Genomic DNA, 21,485 nt, shown 5'->3' with positions numbered 1-21,485 from the left:
TTCTTTTTTTTAAAAAGAAATACAAAGTATTATGTGGAAAAGGGTCTTTCATAGCCAGGAAATTATTTTTATGAGTATTGATTCCTGGAAGAATCCTTGGTGTAGCTACATAAACTACTACTAAGAGAGAAAAATGTACATGAATATTAAAATATGGATTTGACTTCAGGCAGAAGTTTGATTTTGGAAGAAGTTTCTTGTTAATCCTGAAGAGGAAGCCAGAAAATTCTGTGTCTATTTGTGCAAAGTGGGTGTTTGTTTCCTGGTGAGTGGTGCCAGCCAGAGATGCTGCAGTGTGTGTGTCTTAAGTACAAGATGAAGTGTGCCCGACCTCTTTGGTATTTTGGCAAAACTGTGAATTCCTACATGTGCTGGCTCAGACAGATGGACTTTTCTGGAATTACTTGCTGAGGGAGTTGGGCTGAAGTAAAAGACACCCATTAATGTGTATTCAGGAGTGAGGTGAGTGTGTAAGTACCTGTTCAAAGTGGTAAATAAGGGAAAGGATGAGCAGCCAGGAGTATTCTCACATCATTTCCCTTCCAGAGATACAGGATTAAGCTTTCCACCATAAATGCTGAGACAATGGGGTCACTGATGTCTTGCTGGGATCAACTGGGAGGGCCCAGCTGCAGGAGTTGGTAGGTGCAGTGGTTGCCTTTCCATGTGGTTGGGATGGGACCCTGTGGTCCATTCTCCAACATGAAAGGTCCTGCACAGTGGAAGTGGAGCAGGAAATCTGTGCTGCCCTTTCCCAGCCCGTTTGTGGCTGGGGGAGTCTCTGGGAAAGTGCTGAGCTGTGGAAATCATTCCCAGGGATGTGGTGCCTGTGTGTTGGGGCTGTGGTGATCTGCTGGAGGGGGACAGGGAGGGAAAACACTGGCACAGCTTCCTGCTGCCAGCAGGATGACATGGAGCAGGAGAGTCTGCTCGAGCCTTTCTGGGCAGCTTTTGCTGCTGTGGAACTTTTAGGGCTCCCTTTGTGCTCTTCCAGACAGAAAGTGGAAAGACTGGTCATGCAGTACCTCAGGACTGGGAGTGATTACCCTTTGATAAACCTGCTTTTGATGCTACTTCGATTTTGTCAGGGCTTTTTTTTTTTTTTTTTTTTTTTTTTTTCTCCAGGCTGCTCAGAGCAGATCAGAAATAAGGTTGTTTTCACTCTTTAAGAGCTGCTCTAACCTGAGGATGGAAATCTTTCTTTGGGCAGCTGTTGTTAGTGAAAGCACAAAATTTGGAAGAGGTTTTCAGCAGTTTCAGTGAACAAGCATTTCAGCTGGGTGGAAATTCACAGTCAAGGTGATGCAGCTACCTTGGGCCTGCCAAAGAGCAGCTGGGATGAGGTCAGGAATCAATGATGGTTTGTGCTGGAAATGAGTTCCATGAGGTCAGCAGCTCCCAGAGCTGGAACATGCTGTGCTTTCACTGCTTTTCCTGGGTCCAGGCTCTTTGTGGCCACACAGCCACCCTCTGAGAAGGTGTTTTCCATGTGGCAGCCAGCTGTGTTGGTTTCCTGGCATTCCTGTGAAGTCCTGCCTTGTGTCTCTCCTGTCAGTGGTACCCAATCCCTGCTCAGATTTGTGATGAGGGCAAAATCTAGATCCTCATTACAAAGTCACTGTGCTGCTTTCAGAGGGTAAAACAGTCTGATAGGAGCTCATCACCCCTGAGAAACTGATTTTTAAACAAACATCTGCACCACTTTCCCCTTTTCTAATTTTCCTTGCAAAAAGTGGATGGAGACAAGGGTTTTTAGGGAGAGCAGGAATTCCAGCTGGTGCTGCTCAGTGACTTTTCCTCACTGAAATTCTTGAATTCTTTCTGAGGTTGTGATTTAACTTTGAAGTCTGGGCTGTCTGATGATTGTTTTTTAATTGTAGCTTTCACTGGTGGGTTGTTGCTGCTGAGTTTGGTATTTATCCTCCCTAAGTGAGCTTTCTTGCAAGGGTTTTTACACTGTGCCCTTACCTGTAGGAGAATGTGAGGTAAATTGTGATTTAGGAATTGCTGTTGTCAGCTTATGTGACTTGCATTAAGCACTGCAGTTTTCCTGAAGGTGTGGCCTCCCAGGACCAAGGACTGTGGAAAGAAAGAGAAAAATGCCTGTATTTTACAGGTTGGTAGTTGGAGGAGCTGAGATGGCCCTTCAGTGTTGGGACAAAATTAACTTTTCTTATCAAGAAGGCTGGATCTCCTCCCTTTTTATGGGAAATAACTGTCTTGAAAGTTTTTCCTGGCAGAGAATAGTGAGGGGGTGGACTTGGCAGCTCTTACATCCAGTGTGGCATGAAATACATCAGTTAATGAGATAGGTTAGTAAAATTTTTAGGGTTACTAAGTTGCTATTTCTCCATGTGGGAATTGTTGTTGGGTTTTAGTGCTTTGGGGCCTTAGGAGGACAATAACTTCATTGTGTTGTAGAAAGGAAACTTGACAGGGATTTTTTGTCATGTGGGGGTAATTCCCTATTTAGATATTGTGTATTAATCTTCCTAAAATTACAGGAATGGAGAATGTTTGGTTTGTTCCTTTGAAGCAGTGATAGATTTTTTTTGTCCAAAGATGCTGTTGCCTTGATAAAGTTGTTGTTCCTCATGGCTCAACAATAGTTCTGGATGTCTCTGATTGAAGCATTTCATAAACAGGGCTTTTTATTTGGTAATTATCCATGGGAGATGAGGAGTTTTGTCCCCATTGTGCAAATAGAGAAATAAACACAGAAAAAAAAATGAAATTACTTTCATATCCGCTGAAGCTGAACTGATTGCAAGGCTGGGAATCCACCGGAAAAGTGAGGTGCCAAAACTGAGATTTTGGTTTTGGTACTTCCTTCATGAGGTTTACAACAACCAGCAGTGGTAAATGTTCAGAAGGATTGCAGGGAGATACAGAAAACATTGTGATTATAAGGAATATTTTGACGTGAGAGTGTATCTTTTTGATTCACACAATTCTTTGTGTGGTTAAAAAAATATTCAGAGTCATTTGAAATTGCTTGCAGGCAGATACACTGTTATTATGTATTTAAATGTATAAATATATATGTATTGAAATGCTTGAAGCCTTGAAAGGCAGAATCACCGTGTTGCTGAATGGCTCCACATCTCTGTTGGCACACAGGTGGGGGAAAGGGAGGTGTAATCTATTTAAGAATTCAGCTTTTAAACTGTCATACATGAAGAGTAAATAAAATAATGTGTAGGCAAAGCTGGGGTACCTTGTAGAGCATTTATCACTGCAGGGTCTCTGTGTTAGAGGTAGGAAAAAAGAGTTTAAAATTTCAGTTTCACTTTCCTCAGGGAGACAGTTTTGTTTAACAGTCCTGTATAATATCAGGTATCAGTTGAATAGTAGGTAGGTAGTAAATTAATTTGCTTTACTGTGTTTTGCTTTTTAGTATTGCTGAATGTGTGTTTTTACATGCATAGCAAATATTGATTGAAGGTGAGGTTATGCTGGAGCCCAATGGCTTTTGCAAGCATCTTTTATGCAGCTTTTTTCCCCTCATGTGTCATGTTTCAATTGTGTTGAGGGATTAAAAATAATCCACATTTCAGAGCCTAAAACTGAGACACAAAAATGCTTTCTTTAAAGCTGGAAACAATTTCTTTTCTTTGCTTATGTGTAAATACTTCAATGCTATCAATTTACACAAGGAGTTACAGGTTGGGAACCCTTTGAAATGGCACTTCTTGACTATGTAGATTAATTTTTTAATGTATTCCATGATCTTTTTTTATGTAGATTAGCAGTGATATAATGAGACAATTAAGAAATGGCTCGATTTTTCACTAGACTTTTAAGCTAAAGGAGTGAAAGGCACTAAAGAGCTTCTGGGGCTCCTGTGAAGCCCAACCCATATCAAGGTGCAGGGGGAGATAAGGAGTTGCTGCAGGGGATCTGCTATCACAGGGACTCACAAACCCACCAGCACAGCTCTGTTAGATCCTCAAGTGCCACTGAAAAACCCTCTCAAAACTTTCAAATCCAAAGCTCAAGTGCTGTGAGTGAGGATAGGTTAGGGAAAATAGTAATAGGAGAGGATTGGTGAAATTAAATACCCCAAAATGGTCTCAAATTGTGCATCACATAAATAACATTTTTACAGGATGGGTTTGTGCAGTTAGGTTTTAGGCTGTTCTTGGATGTGCTGCTGGCTGTGGAAATGGGAAGGAGTTTGTTGCTGTTGAGTTCTTTCTCCTACCTGCCATTCTGCCACTGGGAGTTTTCCATCAGTGCCACCTATTTCTTGTTCTTCAGTTCCATGGGAATGCAGGGATGTGGATGTCAAAGTCCTATGGTCCTCACAAATGATTTGGAAGCCATTCCAAGGAAACATTTTGATCACTTTTTATCACTTCTTTTATCACAAAAAAGCACTTAAATTAACTACTATTATACTCTTTTTGTAATTGGTATCAGTAGCATATAATTTCCTAAATTTCCTTTCTTTGTTCAAAGATTTTCCATAAAGATTTTCCATGTCTGTGTAGGATACCTGTTCATGAATTGAACATTGGAATAACTCCCAGTGGTGGGAACTTTACATTCTGCTTTCATTTTTGGTAAGGAGGCAGGTGCAGCCTGTGGTGGGTATTCAAAGGCTCCATCAGGAGTGGGATTTCTTTTTATAACACTGGACAGAATATTCTGGTAAGGTGGAAGAAGTTCAGATTTATTACTGATTCTAATAATAAAGTTATTAATAAATACTGTATTTGAGTTAATATTTACTTAATCTGAGTTCTGGACAAAATTCATGTCTCACTCTTGTTTTTGCTCCTTTTTTCTCTCCCAGTTCATATCCTTTCTGCCAGGCAATTAACTGGATGTGGCCGTTTCAGCCACTTGTTCCCAACATCCACCTACCAACACATGAAGATGCACAAGAGGATTTTGGGGCACCTCTCCTCTGTTTATTGCATAGCCTTTGATCGCAGTGGGAGGAGAATTTTTACAGTAAGTTTAAAATTTGGACCTTTTTCTTTTCAAAGATTGCTTTGTTTGGTTTGATTTCTTTCTTTCTTGAGTTCCTCAACAGCATCTTAGTCACTGATTGAGATGCAGACATGACTCTGTTCAGCTGCTTTTCTACTAAATTTACTTTCCTGAATTTGTAGTATGTCAGTGAGTACCTGACAATTGTGATATCCATTTCTGTGGTGATATCCTTGCTTTTTGTTGGGCATATTTAAAAGTCAACAGATTTTTCAAATGAATGTTGCATTTTTAGCTGTTAATGTTAATCTCTGTGCATGGAGTGACAGGACAAGGAGGAATGGCTTCCCACTGCAAGAGGAGAGGGTTGGGTGGGATATTGGGAAGAAATCCTTCCCTGTGAGGGTGGTGAGGCCCTGGCACAAGGTGCCCAAAGAAGCTGTGGCTGCCCCATCCCTGGAGCCAGGTTGGATGGGACTTGGAGCAGCCTGGGATAGTGGAAGGTGTCCCTGTCTTCCAAGTAGATCCCTTTCCAACACAAACCATCCTGTGATTCCATGATTCTCTTTTATTGAATTGAAATCCTTGACTCCATAAGATCATCCCCAGACTCCACAGTTTACAGAATCATAGAATCCCAGAATGGTTTGGATGGGATGGAATATTTCAAAGCCATCCAGCCCCACCCCCTGCCATGGGCAGGGACACCTTCCACTATCCCAGGGTGCTCCAAGCCCCATCCTGCCTGGCCATGGGCACATCCAGGGATCCAGGGGCATCTTCTGGACAGCTTCTGTGCCAGGGCCTCACCACCTTCACAGGGAAAAAATTCCTTCCTAAATTGAGCCCCTGTGGAATCCCACTGAGTTGTTCTGTCAGTTCACAGGGGTTTGGGATCCATCCGTGGTGATCCAAGTGTGACATGCATGGAACACATCCCATGTTTTCTGTAATCTTTGGGGATCCCTGTGTGTTCTGGTTTGAAGGACAGGTATCTGCTAGTGAAGGCAGAAGCTTTTCTTTGAAATGGAGAATGTAAACCCCCCTTTCTCTAAATTATTATAATTTTGAAATTAAGGGGCTCTCAGGCAAAGATATGGGAATTAGGAATAACAGTTCTTTACTAGGAAAATTAAAATAGAAATACAGAATTAACTTTGATAGAGTCAGAATCCAAGCTGACACCCGTCAGTCAGTCAGGGTGTTGGCACAGTCCCATTCAATGGTGGCTGCATCCTCCTGCAGTGGCAGATGTGGTTCAGCTGCAGCAGTGCTCCTGGAGAAGGTGCAGTTTCCTCTGAAGCTCCAGGGATGATGTGGAAAGGTCTGGCTTTCCTCTGGAATCCAGTGGAAAGAAGGTCCCTTGGTGTCCAAAATCTCAGTTTTTATCTGGGTGGGAAAGGCTTGGCTCCTCCCCTGGCTGGAGCATCTCCCAGTGGGATGATGGAATTTTATCAGTCATGCAGTGGGACTGAATGGGCCAGCAGCAGATGATATCTCCTGGAGGGAGGATGGGCTGCGGAAAGATAAAGATGATTGCCCAGCTGGTTTAAAGATGGCCCATTAGCAGATAATATGTGCCAGGAGATCAGGGTCACTGCCCCACCCGGCTGCAGCAGATGGGGACAGAATTCACATTTCTGGCCACATCAACCCAACAAACACACTGTGGAATTTCAGGGGTCAGATGACTGTTTGGTGAAGATCTGGGCCACGGATGACGGGCGCCTGCTGTCCACGCTGCGGGGCCACTCGGCCGAGATCTCGGACATGGCCGTCAACTACGAGAACACGCTGCTGGCGGCGGGCAGCTGTGACAAGGTGGTCAGGGTGTGGTGCCTCCGCACCTGTGCCCCCCTGGCAGTCCTGCAGGGCCACTCAGCTTCCATCACTTCCATACAGGTGAGGGCTGGTGGGCTTTTCCCCTTGAATTAGAATGGTGATAAGAGTTGTGGCGGTCAAAGATAAAATTGATTGTTTTGTCTGTGATTTGTCCCGACTCAAAGGTGTTTTTTCCTGGGTAACTCAATGCTTTGGTGCCCAGGGCTTGATCTTTCTGCTTCCATGTGCTTTTAGCTGGGTGATCACACTGCTGCTTCCTTAGGTCTAGAAAAAGGGAGATCTGATGCTCTTTTAGAGCAACTCTGAGAGCAGCAGCATCTCCTTGGCTCAGCTCACATCTTTGGTGCTCCTGCACCCAACACCCTTGTGTTCACAGAGAATATTTGCTTTCCAAAGGATCAGTTAAAAATTCCTTACTCCCCATTTCTTGTTTCCTTCTTATCTTAGCTTGTAACTTAAAGAGCTTCTCTGAATGTTGTATTAAATGCAGATTTTCTTAAAAAAAACCTCACAACTGCCAGGCAGAAACCTCCAAAAAACCAAAATTCCAGGATAAAAAAGGCAATCCCTGCAATTTGGCAAGTGATGCACATAGAGGGGAGAGTGAGTGGGGCTGTTTGGCTCAGAGTCACTCTCTCCTGGAGTGCTGCTGCCTTGGATTCAGCACAGGCTTCTCCATCATGCCAGTATTCCCCAGGAGTCTCATTTCTCCCCATCTTCCTTACACTTCTAATTTTGTCTATTTCAACCATTTTAAGATGATTATGTCAGAAATGTATTTTCCAGTCTGGCTTTATAATTGGTGTATGATTTGTTTACATGTATTTGTGTGTGTATATATATATATGTGTGTCTGTGTGTGTGTCTGTGTGTGTGTGTTTCTCTCAAGCTCCTTGTAAAACTGATAATTTAGAATATAATCAGTCACTGCTTTTTGAGAAAGCAGTGCTGGATTTCAATATCAAATTACCAGGTGACCTGAGGATTAAAGGTATTGCTGCAGTTATGAAATTAAGAATAAAAAGCTTTCCCACTCCTTAGGAAGATAGAGGAGAGGGAATCCTGCTGTGCAGGTGTTCATTGGGCTTGGAGGCAGGAGTAGTTGCATTTGCCATGTTTGATCCAGTTCTATCCTAGAAAGAACTATTTCTTCATGTTTTTACCCCATTTACAGGGTCTGGGCTTGTTTCATTTGTCTAATTTCCTTTGTGTGGTAAAAACAAAGAAATCCCAACCAAAATGTAGGTTTTCCATTTCCTCAGCTTTATTTTTCTGTGCTTACCCCTGCTCTCTATACTCCTGGGGAGAAACTAATGTGTTAGTGAAAAACATTCTTGTCAACAAATTTCCAGCATGAAAGAAGTGAAAATAGGAGCTGGTTTAATTGTTACAACTTTTATTTTTAGTTCTCTCCAGCAAGGAAAGGAACAACTCGATACCTCACTTCCACTGGTGCCGACGGAACAATCTGTTTCTGGCAGTGGCATGCGAACACCATGAAATTCAAGTGAGACTGTTTAGATAATTACAATTATTTTAACTCAAGGAAGGATTCATTTTTAATTTTGGCACAGAGAAAAATGCTGAAATAATGAAATAAAGGTGTTTTCTTGCTCAATAAACTGGTGTGTGGGGCAGGAACACGTTGGGATTCTGTGGCACTGGAGTCCAAAGGGGAGGCAGAAACTTGGGTTGTTATTTCTGAGGTTTGTGCTTTGCAAGCCAAAATTGTGGAAAAAAATCCAGCTTTTACATTCAGGATTAAATCCCTGTCCAAAATGTACAGGCAGAAGAATTAATTTGCTTTTAATCAGAAGAATGTACATGTGTAGATGTCATCAAACCCACATTTAATCAGGAGGAAATGCTATTGGATTAATGGTTTGGCAGGATCTGTTTCAAATAGATTTGAATTGGTGAGGATAATGGTAAATCAGTTAAATAATCTCAGTTTAGAGAATTGTTTCCTTGTTAAACTCAGGAAGAAAATGCCTAAAATGAAAAAATAAATACCAGCTAACTTAGATGAGAATTGTAAAATTAGGAAATTTGAGATGAGCTTGACCTCAGCCTGCTGACCTGCAAGGAACTGTTTGTGTTGAATAAAGAATTAAAAATAAAAATACTGTGTTTTGCACGTAGGGATCGTCCTGTGAAGTTTGCAGAGAGATCCAGGCCTGGTGTTCAGATTTCCTGTTCATCTTTCAGTTCTGGTATGTGTCCAGCATGAATTTGGGCTTTGGTGACAATTCTGTTACTTTTCTTTAAATGCAAATAGTGTTAAACCCTTTTCCAGTTCATTTTATCCCTGTCAGATTGTGATTATTGGAAATTTTCCCTGCAAAGTGTCTTCCTCAAGCTGCTGTTTCACTTTTTTCTTATAATTTAACCTAAAATATTTTGACCACTTCCAAGGCTTTCAGTCTCTTGTTTTGCACATCAGAGATATTTCTCTGTAACGTCCTTTTAAGACTTTACCTTGTAAAGTTTTTGAGTGAGAAGTTGTGGAAATCCTCTGTCAAAGATTACACTTTTGCTAATCTTTCAAATTTGGCTGAATTCTAGGAGGATCAGTTCAATGTGTTGGAGAATCTCTGTTTAACAATCCTTCTTTGCAGCTTTGAATGAGCAAAAATGGTGATTTTTACAAAGAAAATGTTGCAAATACTCATTAAATTTGCTTTTTGAAATGGAGAACTTTTGTTCATGTTCCCTTTTTAAAGCCAGAAATCCTGAATTAACTAAACCTATTTCAATACAGTAAACCACACAATAATGCCTTTTTTGAGCAATATTGTAAAGAAATTGCAATAAAATACCTTAATCACTGCATCCCAACTCAGCAATAATTTCTCTGATGTGTGCCAAATAGGTTCTGAAACTGCATTGAAATATTTTACTTGGAATTTTCTGTTTAAATCTAGTTTGCTGCTTTGACAAGAAAGCAGCAAATTAAAGTAAGTGAAGTTAAAATAAGTTGTTCCTTGGATGACTTTTCTACTCACAGAGAATTCTCTGTTTTAGGTGGCATGTTCATTGCAACAGGGAGTACTGACCATGTGATAAGAATTTATTATTTGGGCTCAGAATCTCCAGAGAAAATGGCTGAGCTGGAATCTCACACGGTAAGAGGCAAAATCCAAAAGAAAATCTCTTTTTTCCTCCCCCACCTTTTCCTCATTTCAGAAACTTAATTTCTGTACATCCTATTTTATTTTTTTTATTTATTTTATTTTTATTTTTATTTTTATTTTTACTTTACTGTCTACAATTTGTTTGGCTTTCAACACTGTGGTATTTAAATGCCTGGAAATTTGTGGGGATGTTTATTTTTAAATCTCTCTGAGGCAAGAGGTTTGTGCAAAGTAGGCTTTATGTATTTCATTCCACCAGAAAACTGAGAGACTAGGTGATTTTCCCTTACTCTTGAAAAAATCTGTGTTAGAATGAGGAATTAAAATAGTTTTAATGCACAGTGTCATTTTTTCCTATTCAAGTTGCTGTTGAATGTTTAGGTAAATCCACATAAGACAAAATAATTCAGATTTTGGACTGTGCTGACAAAATTTGGATCATGATGGCAATTTCATTTAAAAAATAAAGCTTAAAAGCATATTTTTTTTCAGAAGAAATATTTCATAAAAATTTAAATTACAAATTTACCACCTCAGGAACATTTTATGGATTAAATCAAAGTCTAAATTGATTCCCTGAACTTCAGTGGGAGTCATGGCTCTCACACTGAGGTCTCCAAGCCAGCACATCTAACAAGTATTTTGCTCACAAAAGAAAAGGATGTTTTCTGTATTGAACAGGTTTGGAAGAAGCTCTAATTCCTTTAATTTCTTTAAGTCCACTCTTAATCCTGCAGACAGCTGTCAGCCCCTCCTAAAACAAATCCCAGTTACCAGGAGATAGAGACATCAGTGGGACTAAGGAGAGCAAATCATGGAGCCTGCACAAGTATTTGACAAATTAAAAAAAGGGCAAAACTATGTGTAAAACATTACATTTTTTGTCAGTGATTTGTAAATGCAAGGATTGCATTTTTTTTGAATAAAATTTTTTGATCCACTTTCATTTTAGGTCTAAAAATTGCAGGAAACTATCACCTCTCTGAAGTTTTCTATTTCAGTTTTTAGCACAATGTGTCTGGTGAAGTTTAGCTTCAAATACAACTTTCCTGTGCTTAATTTTTTTGAGTTTTTTGAATTGCTAAGTAAAAAGCTCATCATGGAGATCTTTTAGGCTGAGTTTTTAATTTCTGTTGTTTTCCTCCCTCCTGTTTAGGACAAAGTGGTTGCAGTGCAGTTCTGTAACAATGGTGACAGGTGAGTGCTGGATTTTGGACCTGAAAATGATGATATTTAATTTTCCAAACAAAATTTCATGGAAAATTTGGCACAACAGGAAGATTTGCCCATGGGCTTGGCTTAATCTTGGACAAATTATTGCAGTGTGTTGCAAGATGTGTGTCATGTCCACAAGCTCGAACTCGTTGTCCTCTGCTGTAACAACAAAAATGTTCTGTAGCTGTGCTTTTAATTAGTTTTTTTTTCTTTCAAACAGCAAATTGGAATCCAAATTTTATAACTTTTCTGTATAAGAAAAGTAGCCCCTACAGAGGGGGTTGCTTGTGAAGGAAGAGCATTGGAATCAATGTATTTTAAAGAAAAGTTAGTAAATATAGATGTTTTATTTCAGTTTTTGCTCCTGTTCCTTATTTGAGCAGGAGATTGGAGGGATGAGCTTTCCAAGCCCTACTCTATCAGTGCACCTGTACTTGGAGAGCTTTGTCATGTGGAATTATGTGGGAATGTGCTGGGATAATTGTACCACCAGTTCCTTCCAAGCCATGTGAGAGGGAATGAGGTCACATACTCACTGAAAACTATATTCTATAATAATGCTTTGAATGGAAAAGGAGTACCTTCCTTTTCATTTTAATATAAAGAAGTAAAATAAAGAAGAAAATTAATTTGTCACAAGCATTTTCAAACTCTTTTTCACCACAGTAAAAAAAATCAGATCAGGGAAACTGAAAAGGTGAAACAATTGCTTCTTAAAATTGAATAGATTTGGTTTTTAGGTGTAATTTTGTATATGAATGGAATGTACTTTCTGTGAAAATGTCTTGCTTGAGGAGCTTTTTTCCCAGTTTCTGACAAAAACTACTTCTGTGACATGGATGGCCTAAGCATTATGATGTGGTTAAATACATTTTCTGCATGCTTGAAATGTTTCAATAAGGAGAGGTTTAAAAATTAAACTATTCCTGTTCAGCTCCACAGGCAGGACAGCCTCCTTGTGCTCCATTTGGCTCTTTCCCTTGCCTGTCTTCACCCTGTCCCTCAGTTAATGCATTATAATTTATGCCAGACTCCTGGCATGCAGTTTCCCTTTCTTTGCTGCCACTCTGAGCTGCTCCAGGGATTTGCTGATGTCATTAAAAAGGGAATGTGCAGCTCGTATGAATTACGACATTGAAGTCATTCCAAGGCCATCTGCTGCTGGAGCCAAATGTAATTAATGTTGTGGGCTAGAAACTCTCTTGTACCCTACAATATCTGATAGGAAAATTGTAACCTCATGAGTGAGAGAAGTAGAGATGCACAAGTACACACTTCAAGTGTGTTATATGTAATTTATTGATGACCATGTGGGGATGAAACCATCTTTATTCAGAATTTCTTGGCTTTTTTTTTTTCCCTTTTGCCCCACAGCTTAAGGTTTGTCAGTGGAAGCAGGGATGGAACAGCAAGAATCTGGCACTACCATCAGCATGACTGGAAGAGTCTGGTCCTGGATATGGCTACAAAAATGACAGGGTAAAGCAAAGCAAGCACAATACACCTCATGGGCACATTTATACCTGCAAGCTAAATGCTCCATAATATTAAAAACTGGTTATTTGCTTCCATTTTCAGTTGATTTCCATGCATGTATTGAAAATGTCTTGGCTTTGTCCACAGTTAATTCACCTCCAAATAAAAAATAATCTGTTGGTATCCTAATGGTTGAGGAATATTTAGTATTTTACACATGAAATAAGAATGTTAAACAATTTATCTCACAAGAAGAGGTTTTGGTAGAGCCCCAGTGATCATTTGCTAATATATGTATATGTCCAACATGGTTCTTAATATTGTATTTCTACCTTAGGTTTCCAGGTAAGAGGTGAAATTAGTGCTTGCTTCTCAGGTTCAGTTAGGGTTTTGAGTTTTTCTTTTTGAGATCCTCAAGTGACTTCTTAAGTGCCTTGTAATTGAATATTCACAACAACAAAGAGCAGAAACTGAGAAATCCATTAGGCACTTGCTTTGTAGAATTCTCCATATTTCAGTGGTTGCATTTGCAGTTTGCAGTCGGAAGTGTGAGTTGGATTTATTTAGCAGGTTCCTGCTCACTGTGGAGTTTACTGATATTGATGACTGATAAGAAAAATGACTTGTAGGAAAAAGCCTAATAGAGCTGAAAGGAAAAATTGGGGTAGGGAAGGATGATGGCTTAGGGACAGAGGAGAAAATGTCCTTTTTAAGGAAATAGAGCTCCATAAATCTCAGTGGCACTGAATGCTTCCCGTATTCGGTTTTTACCACTGCAGGGCCATCCTTCATTCTCCTGCCTTAGCCAGAGTCACAGAGGTGCCTGTGATCCCTCCACCCCCCAATTTCATACTGAATTAGCTCTCCTAAGTGGTTCCATATGTAGGTACTGATTTATTAATTTTTAAATTGCTGATTTCCTTAGAAACAATGTGGCATCTGGAGAGGACAAGGTCACCAAGCTGAAGGTTACCATGGTGGCTTGGGATCGATACGATGCCACCGTCATCACTGCAGTCAACAATTTCCTCCTCAAAGTGTGGAACTCATCCACAGGGCAGCTTCTCCATAGCTTATCTGTGAGTACAATTCCAGGGGGCAATCCCAAGTGGATGTATTCACTCTGAGATTGATTTGAGGCTGAACTCATCACCATTCCCATGACAAGGATTTGGTGTTGAAGTCTCCAGCTGTCCCCTGCCTGCTGGGAGGAGGGTGCAGCATGGGGAAGGGAGCTGATGTGGAGAATCCTAGTGATTACTGGCTGACAGGGAACCCTCTGGAGGCTCCACTTGTGCCCTGATATCTCCTTCCTCCCCATCTCTCCCCATCTCAGCAGTGCTGAGCTGTGACACTGCCCAGCCTGGGGCAGGGATGGTGACCAGGCACAGTTCCAGTGAATCGAGGTGTCCTGATCTGGGATGTCCTCACAGTGACTCCCAGCACATCTGGAGATACCACATGGAGAAATAAAACTTCTTTTTTTCCCCCTGCTGTCATTGCAGGGTCATGATGATGAAGTTTTTGTTCTGGAGGCTCATCCCTTTGACCAAAGGATTGTGCTTTCGGCAGGACACGACGGGAATATTTTTGTTTGGGATATAGACAAAGGAGCAAAAATTCGCAATTACTTTAACATGGTAAGAAGGATCACAAGTTTGGTTTTTTCTTTTTTCATAAAACTGGTCTTGAGACAAAAGCAGATTTAAGTAAATTCCTCCAGAGCCAGAGCTGTGAAATCTTTGGTGATCTTGCCCCATGTCTGCCATTAACATAAAATGTGGACTTCCAGGTGGTTGCTCCAGAACATACATTAAAAGTTGGGCTGAAATTTCAGGACAGAGAAAAGAATGTGAAGTTTTACTTTGTTGTTCAGTTTAATTTTATAAATAAAAGTGTAAATCAGTCTTGGGCAAGATGAGAAATCACAGAATGAGGATTCAGTACGTGTTGGAACACAGGGGGAATGTTTGTGAAAATGCTCTTACAGAGAATGTCTGGTTGTGAAAAGAATTCTCTGTGCTTGGTACAGATTGAGGGCCAAGGCCATGGAGCTGTTTTTGATTGCAAGTTCTCACCAGATGGGCAGCATTTTGCCTGCACAGACTCTCATGGACATCTGCTACTATTTGGTTTTGGATGCAATAAATATTATGAAAAGGTGGGTTGAATGAATTTTAAACTCTTCCCTGTCTTGACCTGATTTTGTCTTAGAATTTGTATTTGTGTTACAATTTATTCCTTTACCGTGCCCCAGACAAAATAATAATTAGGTCATGGAGCAGTTGGTGTTTATCTAAATCAAAAAGATTTAGACAAGAGACTATAGATAGAGGAGAAAAGCATTAACTTCTCTGTCCACCTCCCTTGGCCTGTTTTACTGCTGAATTTCTGCATCAGGCCTTGGTAACAAACCACATTTGTGGTAGGAATCTGTTCTCTGTCATAACATTCCTTGTGCTGATCCCAAATGTAGAGTTGTGGTTTATGGGAGCCATCCCAGAGCAGCAAGACAGCTGCAAATGGCCATTGATTTCTTTACTAAATTGCTTTTCTTTCAGATTCCTGATCAGATGTTCTTCCACACGGATTACCGGCCCCTGATCCGGGATGCCAATAATTATGTGCTGGATGAACAGACTCAACAGGCTCCACACCTTATGCCTCCTCCATTCCTGGTGGATGTTGATGGAAATCCTCATCCCACGAGATTCCAGAGGCTGGTGCCAGGGAGGGAAAATTGCAAGGATGAACAACTTATTCCTCAGCTGGGATATGTGGCTAATGGTATTCTGTCTGAACCTTATGAATAATATAAGTGTGGCACAGTACTGAGCAGCAGCTCCTGGGATGGTGCTGTGAGGATGTATAAATTAATGCTTTAAATTCAGTATACAGATAGAAGAGAGGGTGGGGTGGGGTTATGTGTGGAATCAAATTGACTGGAGGCAAGAGTATTCCAAAATCTGTGGGTTTTTTCCCAGGTATATGGCAGATGTTTAAAGCATTTTCTATTAATCTCTGTAACTGGATGTGAAAAAGAAAGCAGGAAGGTGAGGAAGACATGGAAAACCAGCTTCTGGTTTTTTAAAACAGTTTTTTTTTTCTTGTAGACACAAACTTTAGCAAAATGCTGATCCCCAGAAAAGACCTTCCCTTCTTACCTACTGAAGCATAATTTCTCTCTGCTGTTTCTAAGGGTTTGTGTTTATGTTCTACATGTGGTCTGGAGTTTTAGGATTTTATTGTAGCTTCTCTTCTAAACTTTGCCTCCGTTTATTACATGAGAGCAGAAAGCCAGCTGGTGATCAGATGTTTTGCAGAGCAGACAAATAGTGGTGCAGAGTTTTAAATGGGATTATTTCTGTGGTGTTTGGTAATACAGAAATCCATCATTTTATCAGCATTTGTGGCTTTGCTCTTGTCAAGGTGATGGTGAAGTGGTTGAACAAGTCATCGGGCAGCAAACCAATGACCAGGATGAGAGTATCCTTGATGGAATGATCAGAGAGCTCCAGAGGGAACAAGATCTGAGACTGATTAATGAAGGAGAAACTCTTCCAAACCCTCCACTCAACAGATCTCACTCTGTTAATGGAGGTCAGTGTCCAGCCTTATCTCCATCAGTTTCTTCCTTAACACAGGAAGGACTGGTTGAAGTGTTGGTGTCAGTTATGAGATGATGTCTTTGAGGATTCTTTTCTCTCCTTTTCTTGTTAACCCTGTGGAGCAGTGGGATGTTCTGTGGATTCCAACAGAGAAATTATAAATTTAAGCTTTTTCAACTAAAATTTAAATTTAAGGGGTAGCTGAGGGCACCCAATGGTCTAACTGGGCTGTATCTGATTTCTTGGAGTTATTCAACTGGAATTGTTCCTGTTATAAACCAGTTTCCTGAAAAATAAGCATGACGTTCACTGTATTATCTTGATATCAGTGCAGAGATGAAACTTCATAACTGCAAAATGCCAAAATGAAAGCATATAATTAGGAGCTGTCAGTGGGATACAGTGTTGTGACAGACTAATGGTTTCCTGCTGCAGCACAATGCTGAGCATCAGTGCTAATAAAATAAACATGTTGCTCTGTCTTAGTGTTTCCTTAGAAAGCTTGAGATTATTCTCCTGGTAAGTGTTCTGCTACTGTGATTTTATTTTTAATACACAAAGTGATTAAAAATTGAAACCACACTCAATCAGATGTGAGCAGCTGAGTGAGTGCAGCTGATGGGAGGGAGCAGATGCCCAGGACTGTGCTGTAAGTCAGCCTGAGCCTTGGGAGAATTCACAGCTCCTAATAAATCACTTTTAGGTTAAGTGACTGATTACATGTGTTTGAAGTAGATTTCCTGGTAAAGCTCATTAGGATTTGGATGTGGAATTGCTTGTGTTTCAATTCAAGAAGGAGTAAGAAAAATATCAGGGCAAAATACCAGGGAAAAATATGAAAATGCACTTTTGCTTTGATCAAAGTTGGTATTTCAAAAAGGTTGCCCAAAAGGCAGCTTCAGCTCACACAAAGTCTTTTCTGCTCCTTAGGATGTGTTGATGTGTTGTACAGCCTCAGTTCTCAGTTTTATTTGTGTATCCCTGTAGATTTGTAAAGGAATTTCCAGATATGCGTGGTGTGGAAATTAAAGCAGTTCCTTTCTAGAACTTGCATTGATCAGTGACTTTGCCCATATAAACTGCCCATTTGAGTAAGTTAATTGGAGTATATAAAAAGTATTTAAATAGCCAGATATTTTTATATAGCTTTACTCAACCATAAATGCAATATTATCATGTGATGTACCATACTTAAGGCTGTGGGAATTGTGTTGAGGTATAAGTGAGGACAATGATGGCAGTGATTCCATTATTACCAACCTTTGTGTCATCCTTAAGCTTTAAATTATGGATGGGATACAGGGAAGGAATTCTTCCTGTGAGAGTGTGAGGCCCTGGCACAGAGAAGCTGTGGCAGCTCCTGGATCCCTGGATCTCTGTCCAAGTCCAGCTTGGATGGGACAGTGGAATGAGGCTTGCACTGTTTGATCTCAGAGCTCCCTCCTAACCCAACCATCCTGTGACTCCATGATTTTATTGGTGGTTCCTAGAAGTGAAGAAGCTCTTTCTCTGTCTGTGCCTCCCCCAGCCCTTCGCAGCCCAGGCCTGGAGGTGGGGTCCCCCCCCAACGTGGGGCTGCGGCGCAGCGGGCAGATCGAGGGCGTGCGCCAGATGCACCACAACGCGCCCCGCAGCCAGATGGCCACCGAGAGGGACCTCATGGCCTGGAGCAGGAGGGTGGTGGTCAACGAGCTCCCTCCAGGCATCAGCAAGTAAGGGACTCACTGGGATGACAGATTCAGTTGTGTGATGTGTAGTGATCCTTCCATACTCATGGCTTTGCAGTGATGCGTCAGCTTTGGGGCTTGGTTGGTTGGGTTGTTTGGGATGTTAGGATGAGAGGGAGAGCTGAGAGTGGCAATTCCTTCTTTGCACAATTCAGTCTTTCTTCAGTGCTCCAAAAATCACATTTCCCTTAAGATTTATTAGAAAAAGACTTGAAAATAAGTTTAATGCATTTGAAAATAAGTTTAACGCATTTGAAAATAAATATGGCTTCTCAGCCAGCGAGTTTGTTTCTTTAACTTGTGATTCCAGGAACAAATGGATGAATGCTGCTAGGGGAATTTATGCACAGATTTCTTAGAGCAGCACAAGTATTTTAATGTGTATATTAAGGAGGCTGTTGAGTTCCATGATGGGTTAATGAATATAATGTGTGTTTCTTATGTATAATTAGGGTCCAGGAAGAATGTCGAGCTGCCAAAGGTGAAATAGAAATCAGTTTATACACTGCTGACAAGAAGAGAAAGCCATCCCACACCTTACAGCGGGTGAGTGAATGCCCTGGAAGATACAACCTGGGTGGGAAGCAGTTCTGAGCACTAAGCAACAAAAATAAGACCAACAAAAACCCCAAACCAATTTTAGTGAATTATTTAGAACATCAATAGTTCTAATTGTTTCTCTGGCTCACTGACTTCTTCCTTCTGTAACTGTGATTTGGCTGTCTACAATATCCAAATAGTGGTAAATCTCTATCCTTGAGGCTTCAGTGGTGAGAAAATGCTGGGAAAGGAAAATCACAGAGCCACAGTGGGTTTTCAGTTTGACTTGTGGAAAGTAGAGGTGCCAAGGTTTTACAAGGGGCTGGATTTATCTTATGCAGAGACTGGAATTTTATAGGAATTTTATAGAAAAAAAGGCATTTCAATAATTTGCTTTTCCAAGGAAAGGAAATTCTCCTTTATAAAGGAGAATTTCTGTTGAACCAAAAATCCACACCTAAAATATGTGTCAGAGATCTTGTCTAATTCTACAGTTATTTCTTACTGCTCAGTTGTGATTGAGTGCAACACTCAGCCACTGTAACCAGGCCCCTTTTAACTGTGTAAGTCATGAGTAACTCCTGCTTTGTCCCTGTGTGTGCTCCTGTGCCCTGGCAGAGCGAGCTGCAGGCGGGAGGCGGGCGCTCGCTGCGCCGGAACCAGCGGAAGCGGCAGCACGCGTACCAGACCCGCTCCACCATCGAGCACAGCCAGCAGGGAGCCAGCCACAGCCCCTGCGCCCGCCACGACTCCGACAGCTCCTCTGAGGTCTGAGCTCCAGCAGCCTCCCCACTCCCAAATCCTAGAGCACATTGTTTCCTCCCCATTCCCAAATCCCAGAGCACGTTAAGGATCTTTCTTATTCCCAAATCCCAGAGCACGTTAAGGTTCCTCCCCATTCCCAAATCCCGGAGCATGTTAAGGCTCTTCCCCATTCCCAAATCCCAGAGCAGGTTAAGGCTCCTTCCCATTCCCAAATCCCAGAGCATGTTAAGGTTCCTCCCAATTCCCAAATCCCAGAGCATGTTAAAGTTCCTCCCCATTCCCAAATCCCGGAGCACATTGTTTCCTCCCCATTCCCAAATCCCAGATCACATTAAGGTCCCTCCCTATTCCCAAATCCCAGAGCATGTTAAGGCTCTTCCCCATTCCGAAATCCCAGATCACATTAAGGTCCCTCCCTGTTCCCAAATCCCAGAGCACCTTAAGGTTCCATGTGGGAGCAGAATCCGGGATGGGGATGGTCACCTCACAAACAGGGACAGGGGTTTAACACATCCTTTTGTCTCCATCCTCAGCATGGATGGTGGAACAAAGGGGTCCCAGTGCTTTAAGCTGGAGGCCATGGCTGAGAGTGATGAGCTCCCAGTGAGCCCTGAACTTGTGTGGGATCTGCTGCTCCTGCTGGATCCCTGCAAATCCATGGGGCCTGAGAGAATTCATCCAAGAATCCTCAAATTGCTGCTGATGCCATCACAAAGCCTCTCTTGATGATTTTTTGAGCAGTCTTAGGAATCCAGAGAGGTTGTGAGAGGGACAGGACCCAGGGAACTGCTGGAGCTATGTCAGGGGAGGGTCAGGCTGGATTTTAGGAAAAGGGTCAAAGGTTCTTCCCCCAGAGGGTGCTGGGCACAGCCCTGAGGCTGCCAGAGCTCCAGGAGGGTTTGGACACAGCTCCCAGGGATGCACAGGGTGGGATTGTTGGGGTGTCTGTGCAGGGCCAGGAGCTGAACTCTGATCCTTCCAGCTCAGGATATTCTGTGATTCTCCACATGGGATGAAACACTCAGGTCATTGAGTCTCTGGGATTTGTGGAGTTCCTGTGGCATGTTGGTCTTGGAGAGTGAAGGATCATTTACCTAAATGCCAGGACAGTGTTCAAAAGTAGCTTAAAACAGCTCCTGTATTTTTGGAAACCTGAAACATTTTCAAGTAAATTTAACTGGGTTGTGTTAAACCACTTGCTATTTTGGGATTTCATACAGCACATGGATTCTGGGTCAGGACTTTGATTTCATTTTGCAGTGCTTTGATTTCATCTACATCTGTAGACTGCAGTTGAAAGAGATTGAGTATTTGTATTAATGATTGATTTTGGCAAAGGAAGAACTTAAAATATACTAGATAAATATAACTTATTCTCCTTAAGGAAGAGACTGAACATTGTTGCTTTGTAAATGCATTGAAAGTACAGAACAGCTCAAAAATCTGGGCCCTGGGCACTAAAATGTATTAATCAAAAACTTAAATAAGAACTCATTCTGTAGTCTGCATATAATTAAAATTCACATTTCTTTCTATAGGAGCTCTATAAGGATAAATTATAACATTAATTAAGTTATAGGAAGAAATTGTGGATTTATTTCTTTAAAGCTAAACCAGCCCTCGAACACAAAGCTTTCCTCAGGTGACACAACTTGCTTGCAAACAGAAATGATGCATTTTCCCCTTGGCCCCAGAGTGAATCCTCTTATTTTCACTACAGGAAGATGAGACTGTTGGCACAAGTGATGCATCCATGGATGATCCTGTGGCAGCCTGGCAGAGTGAAAGCAGTTCCAGGTACCTGCACTGGGCTCTGAATTGATAACACTGGTTTATTAAGGGATTTAAGTAGAACAGTCTTCGTTTTGAAGACTGATTTTTAACCAGTTAGTCATGAAACATTTTATATTGTGATTTTTTTTTCTGTTCTTTTTCTTTTCAAAGTCAAAAACAATCCTAAAAAACCTTTTATAAGAAAATATAGTCTTAATTTAAAGCTACTTGAAAAAATCAATGCCAGTTTGCCATATAAATCCTGTACATGTATTATTTGGTATTAAAGAAGTTTAGAACTGAATTTTTAGGGAAGTGCTCTAGTTCTTTAAATGTTCCATGCATTTTTTGCTGCCAATTCTTATGAAGTCAGTCTGTGAATCAGTGAGATAATGAGAATTGATATCAGCCATAGAAATAGTTTTACTGTGAGTTTCAAATTGATAAAATAATTTACTGAAATCACA

General features: G+C 41.1%; 1 protein-coding gene across 3 annotated transcripts in view; it reads left to right on the top strand.

The window, feature by feature from the left end:
* Nucleotides 1-21,485, top strand: part of BRWD3 (bromodomain and WD repeat domain containing 3) — a 50,183-nt gene that overhangs the window by 11,664 nt on the left and 17,034 nt on the right. For all 3 annotated transcript variants that reach the window (XM_056491299.1, XM_056491298.1, XM_056491300.1), the window contains 16 exons: nucleotides 4,799-4,959; nucleotides 6,619-6,840; nucleotides 8,187-8,287; nucleotides 8,923-8,993; nucleotides 9,805-9,905; nucleotides 11,071-11,111; nucleotides 12,504-12,608; nucleotides 13,531-13,684; nucleotides 14,111-14,245; nucleotides 14,638-14,766; nucleotides 15,167-15,392; nucleotides 16,035-16,205; nucleotides 17,742-17,925; nucleotides 18,393-18,486; nucleotides 19,099-19,248; nucleotides 20,966-21,042. In XM_056491299.1, the coding sequence (XP_056347274.1) occupies nucleotides 4,799-4,959; nucleotides 6,619-6,840; nucleotides 8,187-8,287; nucleotides 8,923-8,993; nucleotides 9,805-9,905; nucleotides 11,071-11,111; nucleotides 12,504-12,608; nucleotides 13,531-13,684; nucleotides 14,111-14,245; nucleotides 14,638-14,766; nucleotides 15,167-15,392; nucleotides 16,035-16,205; nucleotides 17,742-17,925; nucleotides 18,393-18,486; nucleotides 19,099-19,248; nucleotides 20,966-21,042 (2,122 nt within the window). The remainder of the gene's footprint in view (nucleotides 1-4,798; nucleotides 4,960-6,618; nucleotides 6,841-8,186; nucleotides 8,288-8,922; nucleotides 8,994-9,804; nucleotides 9,906-11,070; nucleotides 11,112-12,503; nucleotides 12,609-13,530; nucleotides 13,685-14,110; nucleotides 14,246-14,637; nucleotides 14,767-15,166; nucleotides 15,393-16,034; nucleotides 16,206-17,741; nucleotides 17,926-18,392; nucleotides 18,487-19,098; nucleotides 19,249-20,965; nucleotides 21,043-21,485) is intronic.

The sequence above is a fragment of the Oenanthe melanoleuca genome, chromosome 4A (assembly GCF_029582105.1).
Source record: "Oenanthe melanoleuca isolate GR-GAL-2019-014 chromosome 4A, OMel1.0, whole genome shotgun sequence".
NCBI classification, from domain to species: Eukaryota; Metazoa; Chordata; class Aves; order Passeriformes; family Muscicapidae; genus Oenanthe; species Oenanthe melanoleuca.
The sequence above is the reverse complement of the archived record's forward strand: the minus strand, read 5'-3'. Positions and strand labels throughout refer to the sequence as shown.